Source organism: Bison bison, unplaced genomic scaffold, assembly GCF_000754665.1.
Source record: "Bison bison bison isolate TAMUID 2011002044 unplaced genomic scaffold, Bison_UMD1.0 scf7180017864035, whole genome shotgun sequence".
Lineage (NCBI taxonomy): Eukaryota > Metazoa > Chordata > Mammalia > Artiodactyla > Bovidae > Bison > Bison bison.
In genome coordinates this window covers 20,161,005-20,176,612 of record NW_011494607.1, presented here as the reverse complement: position 1 = coordinate 20,176,612, position 15,608 = coordinate 20,161,005, and the positions used below count along the sequence as shown (strand labels likewise).

At 33.9% G+C, this 15,608-nt stretch overlaps 1 protein-coding gene across 2 annotated transcripts in view; it reads left to right on the top strand.

Moving 5' to 3' along the window:
* The window catches only part of ASCC3 (activating signal cointegrator 1 complex subunit 3), a 341,661-nt gene that overhangs the window by 126,015 nt on the left and 200,038 nt on the right, over positions 1-15,608 (top strand). For both annotated transcript variants that reach the window (XR_824792.1, XM_010834747.1), the window contains exon 11: positions 8,292-8,456. Coding sequence is in view for 1 of the 2 variants with exons in the window: in XM_010834747.1 (XP_010833049.1) it covers positions 8,292-8,456 (165 nt within the window). In the remaining variant the exon portion in view is untranslated. The remainder of the gene's footprint in view (positions 1-8,291; positions 8,457-15,608) is intronic.

Genomic DNA, 15,608 nt, shown 5'->3' with positions numbered 1-15,608 from the left:
GTTGTTTTCCTCTATTTTTTTGCATTGATCACTGAGGAAGGCTTTCTTATCTCTTCTTGCTATTCTTTGGAACTCTGCATTCAGATGCTTGTATCTTTCCTTTTCTCCTTTGCTTTTTGCTTCTCTTCTTTTCACAGCTATTTGTAAGGCCTCCCCAGACAGCCATTTTGCTTTTCTTGCATTTGTTTTCCATGGACATGGTCTTGATCCCTGTCTCCTGTACAACGTCACAAACCTCAGTCCATAGTTCATCAGGCACTCTATCAGATCTAGGCCCTTAAATCTATTTCTCACTTTCACTGTATAATCATAAGGGATTTGATTTAGGTCATACCTGAATGGTCTAGTTGTTTTCCCTACTTTCTTCAATTTAAGTCTGAATTTGGCAATAAGGAGTTCATGATCTGAGCCACAGTCAGCTCCTGGTCTTGTTTTTGTTGACTGTATAGAGCTTCTCTATCTTTGGCTGCAAAGAATATAATCAATCTGATTTCGTGATGAGGCTATAGTTCAGTATATATGTTCTGAGATTGTTGGAAAGTGTTTTAAATCGACAAAAAGAATGGCAAATATAATTCTGCTCCAGTTATAAACACATGCAATCTAGAAAGTATTTTTCTTATATGTTTAATTTTGAGTTATATATTATAGGAGCCTTGTCTTCCTTACTCCAGAACTCCCTGCTGTGTTCCTTTGCAAGTATTAGGATTTCTTGTTGAATTATACTTTGTTTCTTTATTTAGTAAATGTTTACCTTTGAGCTTTTAACTAAAAATAGTATCATACAGATTTTTTTTTGAACATCAAGATGCCAAGATATATTTCAGATTGTATTCCTTATGCTTTAGCTTCACCATATCTGTAGTTTCAACAGAAATATGCATAAGAATACTTCTGTAGTTGAAGATTCTCCAGTTAACCTTTATGTTTTCATTTTATAATGGAAAGCTGTGATCCTTGACATAAGTATATAGCTAGATACTTCAGAATACTTTAGGCTTTACATGTGTGCGTGTGCACTCAGGCGTGTGAATTGGTGGGAGAGGAGGGAGCATAAAAAAAGGTAGAAAAGGAAGTAGTTGGAACGAACTGATTTGTTGTAGTGTCCCAAGTGGCAGGTATAATCTGCGGGCTGTCAGGTTCCATTACGGGGGTTGTTGCCATCAATCAGAACTGACATTTGTAAAGCAGAGTTTAGTATAACTGTAATTATATGTGTTTTTACGGAATTTAAACCATGTGACATTTTAGATTTTATCCTTAAATTAAAACATTCATATAATTTATAGGCTTGTTGGTTGAGTAGGTATGTGATTATGTATTTTAAAAAGGAAGATAGATTTCCTAAATCCTGCAAACAGTTGCATGGTCTAAGTCTATAGCATTAAAATGTGATTTGTAACAGCTCCAGGCTGACTGTTTTCACACAGAAAATGTATTGAGCACACATTCTTGAATATTGTTCTTTAGCATAGTTAATAGATCCCCAACATTTTCAACTAAATGTACAGTATTTCATCAATTGTAAGACATTAGAAAAATGTATTTGGTGTGTTTTTTTTTTAACTTCCTAGTGACACATGAAATGATGATATAGCTCAAAATCAATAGCTCTTGAGACCTGATGAAGTATAGTGATATACTCTTAGATTTTGATGACTATATTTTAATATTTTACCATTCTGTTTTTTAAAATCTAATGTAATGAGTTTAAACAATTAAAATTTTTTCTATAGTCTAAGTACCAAAAATTTCAAAATTTATTTTAAGTATTGTAAAGGTAAGAAAGCATACTTTCATTTTTAAAATTTGTTATATTCCTTTGACTTAACATTTTAAATCTAGTTTTAATTTATAGCCATCTGCCTCAAGGAAAAATACTGCTCCAACAGTCAAAATGTTTTTTTAAAATGTTTAAAATTCAGTAGGATATCAGTGTGACTTGTATAGCTTTAAATAGATATAACAGGATTTGTTAAGTATAAAACTGTATTTAGAAATCACAAACATTCTGTCTTAAGCTGGATATATATTGCTATTAGTGATATAATTTCAAGACTGTTTTTTTGTATAATGAATTAATTTATTGGAATTAGAAAATTTTATGGACTGGTCTATGTATGAAAAAATGAATATTGAAAAATAAGAATAAATCTTATTTTTAAATAGATATCAACAACAATAACATTAAGGAAATATGGAAATTATGAATTCTAAAATAGGTGTCTAATTTCTCTTCTTCATTCAAAAACTATAATGTTAAAAAACATTTATAAATATGCCAAAACTTTCTTATCTCTTTGCTTTTAGTGCTTATAGAGGCCTCTGGTTGAGGAGAACATTGATAAGTGGTCAGGAAATTGACATAAATTTAGAAGTTGTCATTTGTATGAAAAACAAATCCAATCAGTAGGTTGAAGAACTTGGACTTCTATGTAAAAGATTTTATATTTGATTCCTTCCTCAGAATGCTTGTGGTGTGCATAGAAAGATTATACAAGAGATGATATATGTGACTAATGCATATTAGAAGCACAAAGAACAAATTTTGCTTATTTTTCTTTGTAGCATGCAATATTTTTTTTCCTTTCTTTATATAGCAAACTCTTAACCTTTTGCTTGTTCAGTTCAGATATCCCTTCTTGTTATTTAATTTTTTTTAATTATAAATTATTTGTAATTATAATAGCATGTATGTGCATAGCTTACGGTTACTGAGTAAAATACATACTCAGAGTAATAGTGCAGAAATTGTTAAGTGAACTGCTTGATAAATTTTCCTAAACTGAATACACTGATATAGGCACCACACTGATCAAAAGAGTTTTACCACACTTTGGAATCTTTCCTCATTTCTCTCCCATTTGCTGTGTCCTTCTTCCTCTTCAGAGATGACTCCTAGCTTTTCACACCTTATGTTAGTTTCACCTGTTTCAAAACTTCCTATCCATGAAGTTTTATACTGTATAACTGGATTCTTTCACTAACAAAATTTTCAGGTTTTTACCGTATTATTGCATATAGCAATAGTTTACTCATTTTTGTTGTTTTGTATAATTGTTTCATTGTATAACTGTTATAACTTATTTATCTGTATTATTGTTGATGGAAATTTGGCTTCCAATTTTGAAGTATTATAAATAGTATAGCTATGAAAATTCTAATATACATCTTTAGGTACAAGTATGTGTGCATTTCTGTTCAGTACATAATTTACTAGGGATGGAATTGCTGGTCACAAGGCTTACATATGTTCATCTCTAGTAGGTAATACCAAGCAGCTTTTCAAAATGGTTGTGTGAGTTTTCATTTCCACCATTGTTTCATGAGAGTTCTAGTTCTTCCATGTGCTCTCTAAACATGTGGTATTTTATGTCTTTCATTTTAAAACTTTTTCCTGCAATATTCAACATCCTTTTATGATTAAAAACTCTCCACAAATTGAGTATAGAAGGAATTGTCTTCAGCATAATGAAGTCCATATATAACAAATCTATAATTAACATCATACTCAACAGTGAAAGATTGAAAACTTTCCTAAGGTTGATCTTTCTTTGCTAAGATCAGGACAAGGGTGCAGATTCTCGCTATCCTGTTTAACATAGTACTGGAAGTCCTAGCCCAAATAATTAAGCAAGAAAAAGAAGGTCTTCTGAATCAGAAAAGAAGTAATATGGTCACTGCACATATGATTTTATATACAGGAAACCCTAAAGACTCCAGGAAAAAACTTCTGCAACTAAGAAACAACTTCAGTAAACTTGCAGAATACAAAATCAACATGCAGAAAGCAATTGCATTTCTATACACTAACAACGATCTATCAGAAAAAGAAATAATCCTGTACACAAGAGTATCAAAAAAAAATGTAATGCTTAGAAATAAATTTAACCAAGGAAATTAAAGATCTATATACAAAAAAAACTGTAAAACACTGAGGAAAGAAATTGAAAAATAAATGGAATAAATAAATGGAAAGATAGCTCATGTCTGTCATACATTGAAAGAGTTAATGTCTTTCATGCATTGAAAGAGAAAATGTCTATACTCTCTTAAGCCTTCTGTGGATTCAATGCATCCCTATCAAAATATCTTTATGATTTTTCACAGATATAAAAAAATGCATTTTAAAGTTAGTATGTAACCACAAAAGACCCAAAGAGTCAAAGCAATCCTGCGAATGGACAAAGCTGAAGGTATCACACTTCCTAATTTTAATCTATACTACAAAACTATAGTAATCAAAAAGTATGGTACTGGCAGAAAAATAGACACATCGACCAATGGAACAGAAGAGAGACTAGAAATTAACTCACACATATACCATCAACTAATATTTGACAGTTGAGCTGAAAACAATTGGGAAAGAATGATATCTTTGGTAAACTGTATGGGGAAAAGTGGATAACAATATACAGAGGAATGTAAATGGCCACCTATTTTATATTGCTTACAAAAAATTAAGGGGCTTCCCAGGTGGCACTAGTGGTAAAGAAACTGCCTGCCAATGCAAGAGACAGAAGAGGGTTTGATCCCTGAGATGGGAAGATCCCTGGGTTGGGAAGATCCTTTGGAGGAGGGCATGGCAACCCACTGCAGTTTTCTTGCCTGGAGAATCCCAAGGACAAAGAAGCTTGGTGGGCTACAGTCTATAGGGTCGCAAAGAGTGGGACACGATTGAAGCATCTTAACATAAAAATGGATTAAACACTTACATGTAAGACCTGAAACTGTAAAACTACTACTTCAAGAAAACAGAGAAAAAAGCTCTTTGACATTGATCTTGGGAATGATTATTGGATATGACACCAAAAACCCGTGAAACAAAAGTGAAAATAAGCTTCCACACAGCAAAAGAAATAGCAGAATGAAAAGGTTACCTGTAGGAGAAGACGTTAGCAAGCCATCTATCTGATAAGAAGTTAATATCCACACAACTCAAAAGCAAAACACACACATAACACAAAAGCCAAACCAAAACAACAATAAATGGACAGAGGACTAGAGTAGACATTTTTTCCAAAGAAAGCATGCAGATGACCCCCAGTACAGTAAAAGATGTTTAACTTCACTAATCAGCAGGGAAATGCAAGTCATGATCACAATGAGATATCCCCTTACAGCTGTTAGATTGACTTGTTACCAAAAAAGACAAGAGAGGACAAATATGGGCGAGGATGTGGAGAAAAGGGATCTTTTGTGCACTATTGTAAGTTGCTGTTGTAAACTGGGAATGTAAACGTGTACTGCCACTATGGAAACACTTTGAAGGTCTCCCAAAAAGTGAAAAATAGAACTACCATATGATGCAGCTGTTCCAATTATGGGTATATATCAGAAGGAATTGAAATCATTACCTTGAAGAGAGATTGCTCTCTGATGTTCTTTGCAGCTTTATTCACAGTAGCTAAGATATGGAGACAACCCTAAGTGTTCACCAAGAAATGAATGGACAAAAAAAAAATGTGGCATATATGTAGAATAGAATATTATTCAACCATAAAAAATGGAAATTCAGCCTTTTCCCACAATAGGAATGGACCTTGAGGTTATTATGCTAAGTGAAATAAGTCAGAAAAGAAAAGACAAATACTGTTATGTTCTCACTTATGTATGGGGGAAGAAAAGCCAAACTCAAGAAAGTAACAGAGAATACGGTGTTGGTTGCCAGGAACTTAGGGATAAGGGAAATGGGAAAATGTTGGTCAAAGTGTACAAACTTCTAGATATAAGATGAATGTGTTCTGGGGATCTGATGTACAGTGCAGTGAGCATAATTAACATTCCTGTGTTATATCCTTGAAAGTTGTTAAGAGAGCAGATCTTAAATATTATCACCACACACACGCACACACACACTCAAACATGAAAGTAATATGAAGTGAGGGGAAGAAAGTGTTAACTAGCCTCATTGTGGTAATGGTTTTATAATATGTATGTGTATCAAATCATCACAGTGTGCACTTTAAGTCTGTATATGTTACATGTCAGAAATAATGCAGTAGACAAAAAAGGGAAGGAGAGAGAAAGTGATTTCCCCTAGGTCACAATGTTTTAAAAGGCAAAAGATTATGTTTATGTTAGTTACCAGATGAAGTGGTTCTAGCAAGTCTTAGATCTTTTTGTTTAGCTGTCAAATGGATGGAGCATTTTAAATTGAATATACCAAATTATTGACACAATAGTGGTTGTATAGCATCTCAACTATGCCATTTTACCAGTGGTTAGGCTAAAATTGGAACAGTTTGGAATAATGATTTTTACACTCCTAAAGGAATAAAGTACATGTATTGAGAGAAATTTAAGTTGACAGTAAAAATATTGACAGTTAACCCATGCCCTAATACAGGAGCAGATGGAAATGTCTTGCATGAGTTCCAATTCATTAAGCAAATGTGACACTTTATTTTCTAGCCATTTTTGTTCAGGGAATTAGAGTAATGAAATGGTAATATAAATGAAGTCATTTCTCACTGTGCTGAAAGTATAGAAAACAAAATGCTAAAATGGATTTTTAATGTTTAGTAGTATAGTTTTCTTATATCTAAGAATTTTTATTTTAAAATTTAGTTGTTACCACATTATTAGCTTTGTAGTATGCTTTGTAGCTTTCTTAACATTTATTAATTGTAAGCTTATTTTATATTTTAATGTAACATGAATTTACAATTTAGAAGAATTGTTGCTTTTGAAAACACACGGGCATGTTTTTTAGGATTTTCAGTTAAAGAGTTGTTAGTGAGTGATCCCTGAGCATATTTGTAAGATATATCTTGGATTGTTTTAAATTGTCATTTTTCAAAGTAGAAGTTATGTTTAAATTATTGGAATATAAAAGATGTTAATTAATGCATAGTGAATGTTTCAAACCATTTTAGATCTTAAAATTCATTATACATCTGTTTATACTTAATTCCAGTAGCACATTTTTTTCAATTTGATGTGGCTTCAGTATTACCATTTAACTTTAGTAAATTAACTAAGTAGCTTCAGATTCATAGTATTTTGCACCTTAGATATGAATGCCTTAATCTGTTTCATTATAGTTTGCCAATTAATGTTATATTGAAATACAGATGCTAAATTTTGTGGTTGATACAGTTTATTTCAAAGTGATCATGATATCTCTAATAATGCAACAGATTATACTGACAAACTTGGATTATGCATTTATTAAGAAATGTATGTGATTTGCAGTCTAAGAAAATAAGATTACCATTCCCGTAAGTAACTTCAAAACAGACATGAGAGTAATAGCACAACAAAAATGTTGAACAATGTGACTCCCATCTCATTTAACTTCTTCACAAAATAGTTGAATTTTGATTATCATCAGGCTCTATAATCTGATATACTGGCTAAGAGAAACTTCAGTTTTTGACTTGTTACCTCACATGTTAAATATATACTAGTGTAATATTACCATAGTAGAAGGTTTATTGTCTTTTTCTCTGCCATAGTATGCTTTTGGAGGACACAAGCAATTCAATATGTAGAAAGCAAATAGATTTATAATCACAGCTCACTTCAGATGGTCTCTTCTAAGAACTTAACATAAATACCCTGGGCTCGCCTTCTGCTCTAGGTACCCTGCACCTCCGGTGACTCATTGTTTTTATTGCTATTATGTGCTGGTTATGCTGTAGTATATGTATTGTTTTTTAGAATAAAGAGCTGCATATACTAGTTGATATTAAAGGGGGTAGTTTTTTTTTTTAATTTTATTTTATTTTTAAACTTTACATAATTGTATTAGTTTTGCCAAATATCAAAATGAATCCGCCACAGGTATACAAAAAACTGTGTATCAGTAGTCAAGTTTCCTCCAAATCTGGAGAAGTATAAACAGGTTACTGACCATTCCTAGAGTAGATTCCTGGTATCCTTTTCATTTCCTTTTAATGCTTTGTTCACTTGCTTTTATCCCTTTGCAAATGAAAGCCATTAAAAAAAAAAAAACAAATGAAAGCCATTATCAGTACACACTTGTTTAAAAGATAGTGTCATTTGTTTTTCTTTTTTTTTTTTACATTGTAAGATACATTTGAAATATGCTTGTGTAATTTGTACACTTTACAGTACAATTTACTGACAGGCTACCTTCACTGAGTTTTAAAGAACTGCTTAATATCACAACTTATAGAGAAGTGACTGTTGTGTATAGGGTATCAGATATCATTTTGGGTATCTTTAACATCTTGGTCAATTGTATTTCTTTTTGAATGACAGTGAAAATTTAAGTAATATATGATCTTTTTCCTCTTTTAAGTTTATCTTTTCTTGTGTTATAGATGCTTGTGACCACACCAGAAAAATGGGATGTAGTAACAAGAAAGAGTGTTGGAGACGTAGCTCTTTCCCAAATTGTAAAGCTCCTTATTCTTGATGAAGTCCATTTACTGCATGAAGATAGAGGACCAGTATTAGAAAGCATAGTGGCACGAACTTTACGGCAGGTAAGAGGAAGTTATATGTATGCTTATTTTGAGGGGTAAGTTTTTAAATTTTAATCTAGCATTCAAAGAAATATTAATATGTGTTGTGTATGGGGAAAAAGATAATTTTAGTGTGGATAAACCTATAGGTATTTCATTTTTATGTTAAAAGTACCTGATTGTTCTTCCTTCCAAGTCTTATTGAAGTCTCTTTAAATTAACCAAAATAAATACAGGAAAACTTCTAAACCTGTGTTTTGGATCTATTATTGACAAAGCAATATTACAGTTGATCTTAGCGAAAAGACCGAGGAGCAGTTGACTAAACAATATTAACATAATGGTAGAACATAGGAAAATGTTAGTGATTCATCTACTTTTCTCCATGCCTAAGCTCTCCCCACTGAAAAGGGAGTGAGAATCCTCTGACTGCCAAGGTTCAGCTTGTGAATTAATCAGCAGTCACATCCACTCATCCCTGATAACTCGGTTGGTAAAGAATCTGCCTGCAATGCCGGAGACCCCAGTTGGATTCCTGGGTCAGAAAGATCCCCCGGAGAAAGAGTAGGCTAGCCACTCCAGTATTCTTGGACTTCCCTGGTGGCTCAGCTGGTAAAGAATCCACCTGCAATGTGGGAAACTTGGGTTCCGTCCCTGGGTTGGTAAGACTCCCTGAAGAAGGGAAAGGCTACCCACTCCAGTATTCTGGCCTGGAGAATTCCATGGACTGTATAGTCCATGAGGTCTCAAAGAGTCGAACACGACTGAATGACTTTCACTTTCACATCCACTCAGTGACCTCTTCCAGCACAAGATCTAGTCACTTGCCATGTTCTTTTTTATTCTAAATATTTACCCTGGGAAAAAAAGCACTTCCTTGCCAGTATCACCTAAGTCTCTGCATGTAGTCCCTGTCTCTCCGCTGACTTCTAGTCCTGTCCAAACACAGTTGGTATTTCTACTTTGATATTCCAAAAACATCTCTTGCTAAACATGTCAGAAACTCTGTTGTTTCTCCCATATATTTATATAGGGCATCACAATTCACTCAGTTCTCAAGCCCAAATTGAGTGTGTGGGAGTCACCTTAACACTTTGCCTTAACACTCTGCCTCACCCCAGTAACTAGTTAGACATCAGTTCTTTTACATTTCCTATCTTGAATAGCTGTCATCCAGATCTAGTTATGGGAATTTAAATTTAAAAAGGGAATACAGAACTTATGAAGTTTATGTTGCATTTTCAAATATTTTAAAATAATGTATTTTAATCTGGTAAATATACCATAAAATTCTAGATGAATTAATCATTTAACTATATCAGACAAAACTCAGTGTATTAAAGAGAGCATTTTGAAAATAACCTTGCTGTTGGATACACTCTATGCAAAGTATAAAACTCCAAAGGCTATAAAAGGAAACATGTGACTCATTTGAATATGCATTAAAAACTTTTGACCAGTAAAGATCCAAAAAGATAAAATGTAAGAATAATAGAAATTATTTGTCACACATAAAATAAGCTTAGATGTCCTTTGTAATTAAAAGGTTATGGTAAACTAATAAATATTTGTTGTTCAGCCACTAAGTCCTGTCCTACTCTTTGCAAACCCGTGGACTGTAGCACGTCAGGCTCCTCTGTCCTTCACTATCTCCCAGTTTGCTCAAATTCATGTCCACTGAGTCAGTAATGCTGTCTAACCATCCAATGCTATCTGTCTTATCCATGCCCCACTTTTCTTTTGCTTTCAGTCTTTCCCAGCATCAGTCTTTTCTAATGACTCAACTCTTTGCATCAGGTGGCCAAAGTATTGGAGCTTCAGCATCAGTTCTTCCAATGATTATTCAGGACTGATTTCCTTTAGGATTGACTGGTTTGATCTCCTTGCTGTCCAAGGGACTCTCCAGAATCTTCTCCAGCACCACAATTCGAAAGCATCAATTCTTCAGCATTCAGCCTTTATGGTCCAACTCTTACATCCATACATGACTACTAGAAAAACCATAGCTTTGACTGTATGGATCTTTGCTGGCAAAGTGATGTCTATACTTTTTAATATGCTGTCTAGATTTCTCATAGCTTTCCTTCCAAGGAGTAAGCATCTTTTAATTGCATGGCTGCAGTCACCATCTGCAGTGATTTTGGAGCCCAAGAAAATAGAGTCTGTCACTGTTTCGGTTGTTTCCCCATCTTTATGCCATGAAGTGAGGAGACCAGATGCCATGGCCTTAGTTTTTTGAATGCTGAGTTTCAAGCCAGCCTTTTCACCAAGACTCTTTCATCAGGAGTCTCTTTAGTTCCTCTTCATCTTCTGCCATTAAAGTGACAGGACCATCTGCTTATCTGAGGTTGTTGATAGTAAGAAATATAAGTTTTTTGAAAATTTGGAAAAAGCACTTTACAGTAGAAATAAAAATACTGAAAATCATAGAAAAGAAGCTTAAAAAGAATCCAAATTAACTTGAGACATTCCTCTTCCATTAGATTGGCAAAAGTGAAAAAGAATGTAATTTGAAAACTCTCACTAAACTATGCTTTTCCTTCTAGAGGTCTAACCTATGGAAATAATAGCACAGAAGCATAGATATAGTAACTCCAGTATTCACTGATGCTTTCTTGTTAATGCAAAATATGTAGGAAACAACCCAAATATTCAACAAAAGAAAATATGATTGAATAAATCCTATTACAGTCATCAAATAAAATGCTACTTTGCAGTCTTTTAAGAAGAATGAGGCAAAGCTATAAGAACCAGACCTAAAAGATATCCAGGTTATATTCTTCATTGAGAAGGCAAGCTGGGTCCTATATATATAGCACAATCCCAGGAAAAAAAAAACAAGGAATATATTTATATTCTCATTCACTCATTTACTGAACATTTGTTAAGTACCTGCTGTGTGCCAGCTTCGTGGTTCTAGGTGTTGTGGATGTAGTTAACAAATTTCTTGCCTCCATTTAGATTTTTAAGCTGGGTAGAGTAGGGTGCATAGATGTGAAACCATATGCAATAAGTGTAAAAGTGGTTTTATAGTAGAGATGGAATTAGAGGACTTTTTAGGACATGTTCACTTTTTACCATATAAAAATAAGTGCATACATACATACATACAGACATGTAGACACAGAATACAAAGAGTTGAAGTATTCAAGTAGACACACACACACAGAAGTCTGAGATTTTAGCTAATACTCAACTTAGAACAGCGTCAAGAATACACGTGGTTGTGAAAAGTCTGCAGCTGCAGCCACTGTTCTCTTCTTTTGCTCTGGCAGTTAGTTTACTTGTGAAGTCTTGAAAAGAATCATTCCGGGCATCATTTATGCAAAAGAGAGCTATTTTGATCATGAGATTTTTAAATAAAAACTTTAACAGCTTTATTGAGGTATGATTGACATACAAAGCAATGCATATGATTAGCATATGGGGTAAAGTGAGTTTGTGGTTAACAGAAGGTCCTACTTCCATGGTGATACTTCCTGATCATGAGATGTTTTGATTTGGTACCTGGATATGTACATAGCTTAGTGATGTTTTTCAGGGAGCCCAGGCCACATGACTCCATACATTCCTGGTTTGTTTGCATTGAGCTATCTGGAGAGACCATGTCCATCAGCTAAAAGCATTACAAAGATAAGGCTTTCCTGCAACTATAGAGCATTAGAGGTCAAGTAAGTACCATTAGTATAATTGCCAAGAGGACTATCAGTAGCATGTTTTCAAGGGAGTTTGACCAGGGCATCTTTCTTTCTTGAGCATTCCCAATTGAGGGAGAAAATAGATTGCAGGAGTGCTGCTGTATACACCTGTACACAGACACACACACATTTGTATCATATATACTTTGAGGCATTCATTAAAATTCGTAAATATTTTGTAATATATGAATTTTTAATAGTATCATTTTCTATATGTAGTTTATAAACTATATGATGTAAAATATATAAAATTGTATATTATGTTTCAATTATATGTAGTGCAATTATAAATATACCATGTTAATAGAAGATACAGGAACATATAATATGTTGTATGTAAAATGGATATATAATATGTAAATATCCTTGGTAATTCAGCTGATAAAGAAACCTGCAATGCAGGAGACCCTGGTTCTATTCCTGGGTGGGGAAGATCCCCTGGAGAAGGGATAGTCTACCCATTCCAGTATTCTTGGGCTTCCCTGGTGGCTCAGATGGTAAAAGAATCCACCTGCAAGCAGGAGATCTGGGTTCAATCCCTGGGTTGGGAAGATCCCCTAGAGGAGGGCATGGCAACCCACTCCAGTATTCTTGCTGGAGAATCCCATGGACAGAGGAGCCTGGCGGGCTACAGTCCATGGGGTTACAAAGAGTCAGACATGACTGAGCAACTCAACATAGCACAGCAATATTTAAATATATAGTATATTAATTCATCCTGCACATTAGCATCTTCATAATATAGCCAAATTCCAATTGTATAGTTTATCAGTACTATGCTCACAAATCTCTGCTGACTTGCTGTTTGTTTATCTTAAGAAAAATGTTTAAATACCTTAGCTGGTCTTAAAAGGCTATTAAAACCCTGATCTATTTGTTTAATTTTAACTTTTCCATTCTATTCCTCAGCTACTTAGGTTCCAACCACCCAGAAATAGTTTTTTTCCTTCTCAAGTTTTTTTTTCCAATGCCTCTTTTTTTTTCCATCTCTTTCAGAGATGAAACTAATCTTACTTAAGTCAGAATGTATCTTTATTTTATGAGATTAAGGGTTGTAAATGCAAAATTGTATGTTATCACTCCACAGATCTATCTGTTGAAAACCTACTGTTCTTTAGAATCTGCCCAGTATCACTTCTTCTATGAAGTGTTTCCTAGTTCACTGCTCAGCATGAATTCCACCTTTTCTGTGTTCCCTCTATATTCCCTTTCTTTGCACATTTTTAGCACTTACCAGTCTTCCTTATAACTTCACAACTTGTTATAGTTAATTCTGTCTTTATTTGTGCCCCTCACTAGATTTTAATCTCCTTGACAGAATGATCTATATGATTCTCCTCGTATATTCAGTGTATTAGTGCAGTGCAGTGCTCATAAATATTTTTATAAAAAGCGAAGTTCCTACTTTTGTTTGTTCTTGTGATTAGCAGACATTCCCAGTAGATGGCAGTGCTTCACATGGCACTTTGTAACTAACATAGACACCATAGGGAGCTTTTCTAATGGGATGTAGATTCTGTTCAGGTTCTAAAATTACATGATGGTATTAGGCACTAAATTCACAACATCCTTGGCATGAGAGAGATTTGGAAAAGAGAAAAGTAGAATTAAACCCAAATCTGTTGTATTTAACATTGAACTAACATTAGTTGTTTTAACTAAATTTACTTTCAGTGAGTAGGGAGACTTTGTCCAAACTTAGATTTTATGTGAGGGAAAATGCTATAAAAATTTACTGCCTATTTTTTGGGCTAATGATAAAGAAGAAACTGCAAAATGTTAACTTTTTTTAGTTTTCAACTATTAATATTTTCAGATTACTCTATAGTGTGTAGAGTTTCAAGATGTGGTTTAAGACATAAAGTTTCAAATTATCCATATTTAAAGGAAAATATTTCTCATACAGATTTATGAGTATAATAGATTATTTTTAGATTAAAAAGGTAACAGTTTTAAAATGGGGGTTTAGCAGAAAAATATCTGTAATGTTTGCAAGGTGTCATGTATTTAACATCAAAAGACATTAAAAATATACTCAATAACTTATGTGTTAAATGATTTTAATACTAAAAATTACTTTCATATCCTTTCAAATCACCACCAATAGTAAATAGAACTATGGCATAATTAAAATTATTCTAGGGGCTTCCCTGGTGGTCCCATGGATAGGACTCCATGCTCCCAATGCAGGGGCCCCGTGTTCAATCCCTGGTCAGGGAGCTAGATCCTACATGCCACAACTAAAAATTCCCGTATGCTGCAACTAAAAGATCCTGCATAGCACAATGAAGAGCAAGATCACATGTGCCACAAGTGAGATGTAGTACAGCCAAATAAGTAAATGTATTTCAAAACAGCATTCTAATTACGTAAAGGAGTCTCATTATAATATGTAAAGGAGACTTCTTAAATAACAGGTAGGGTCATCTGTTCCCCTTACGTAGGGTTCCTTGGCTTGGGTTGGGTTTGCTTGGGAAGCTATGTGTGTATCTCATAGTGTTTTATTTAATCCTCAAATAAGCCCAGATATATAACCCATTACAACGAGTAACAAGATTCATTTTTGTTCTACTTACAGAATGAGTTTGGAAGGGACAGGGCCACATTTTCTCTTAGTTCCTGTAAGTGATATTTGTGTCAGGGAGTATGGGACCTTGGATTTTCCCAGCCGATGTATGCACTGTGTTGAAATATCCAAGGTGAAATCCAATGTTGGGAGCTTTCACTTAGGTATAGTAACTTGAAGATACTAATATGAGGCAAGCAACTTTTGACTAAGAAGGTCATAAAAAACCTGAAAAAAAATAATTAAAATATTTGCTCAAATAAGTATATCCCATGAATCCCCTTATTTTATTTATGATAGCAAGAACATTAAACATTCCTAGATTAAAAAAAAAATAGTACTGTATAGTTTTTTGTTACAGATTGAGAATTTTTTTTTATGCATTATTTCATAAAGGAATTTGTTTGAAGTTAATTAGCTTACCAAATTCATTCCAAGTCATGTGTACTTAAATCACATCAGAGATTTTCAAACTTTTTCCCAGGTAAGAAGCCGTTTTTAATTCCAGAAAAATAAATGACCCAATCAAAAAATGGGCCAAAGAACTAAATAGACATTTCTCCAAAGAAGACATACAGATGGCTAACAAACACATGAAAAGATGCTCAACATCACTCATTATCAGAGAAATGCAAATCAAAACCACTATGAGATACCATTTCACGCCAGTCAGAATGGCTGCGATCCAAAAGTCTACAAGTAGTAAATGCTGGAAAGGATGTGGAGAAAAGGGAACCCTCTTACACTGTTGGTGGGAATGCAAACTAATACAGCCACTATGGAGAACAGTGTGGAGATTCCTTAAAAAACTGGAAATAGAACTGCCTTATGATCCAGCAATCCCACTGCTGGGCATACACACTAAGGAAACCAGAATTGAAAGAGACACATGTGCCCCAATGTTCATTG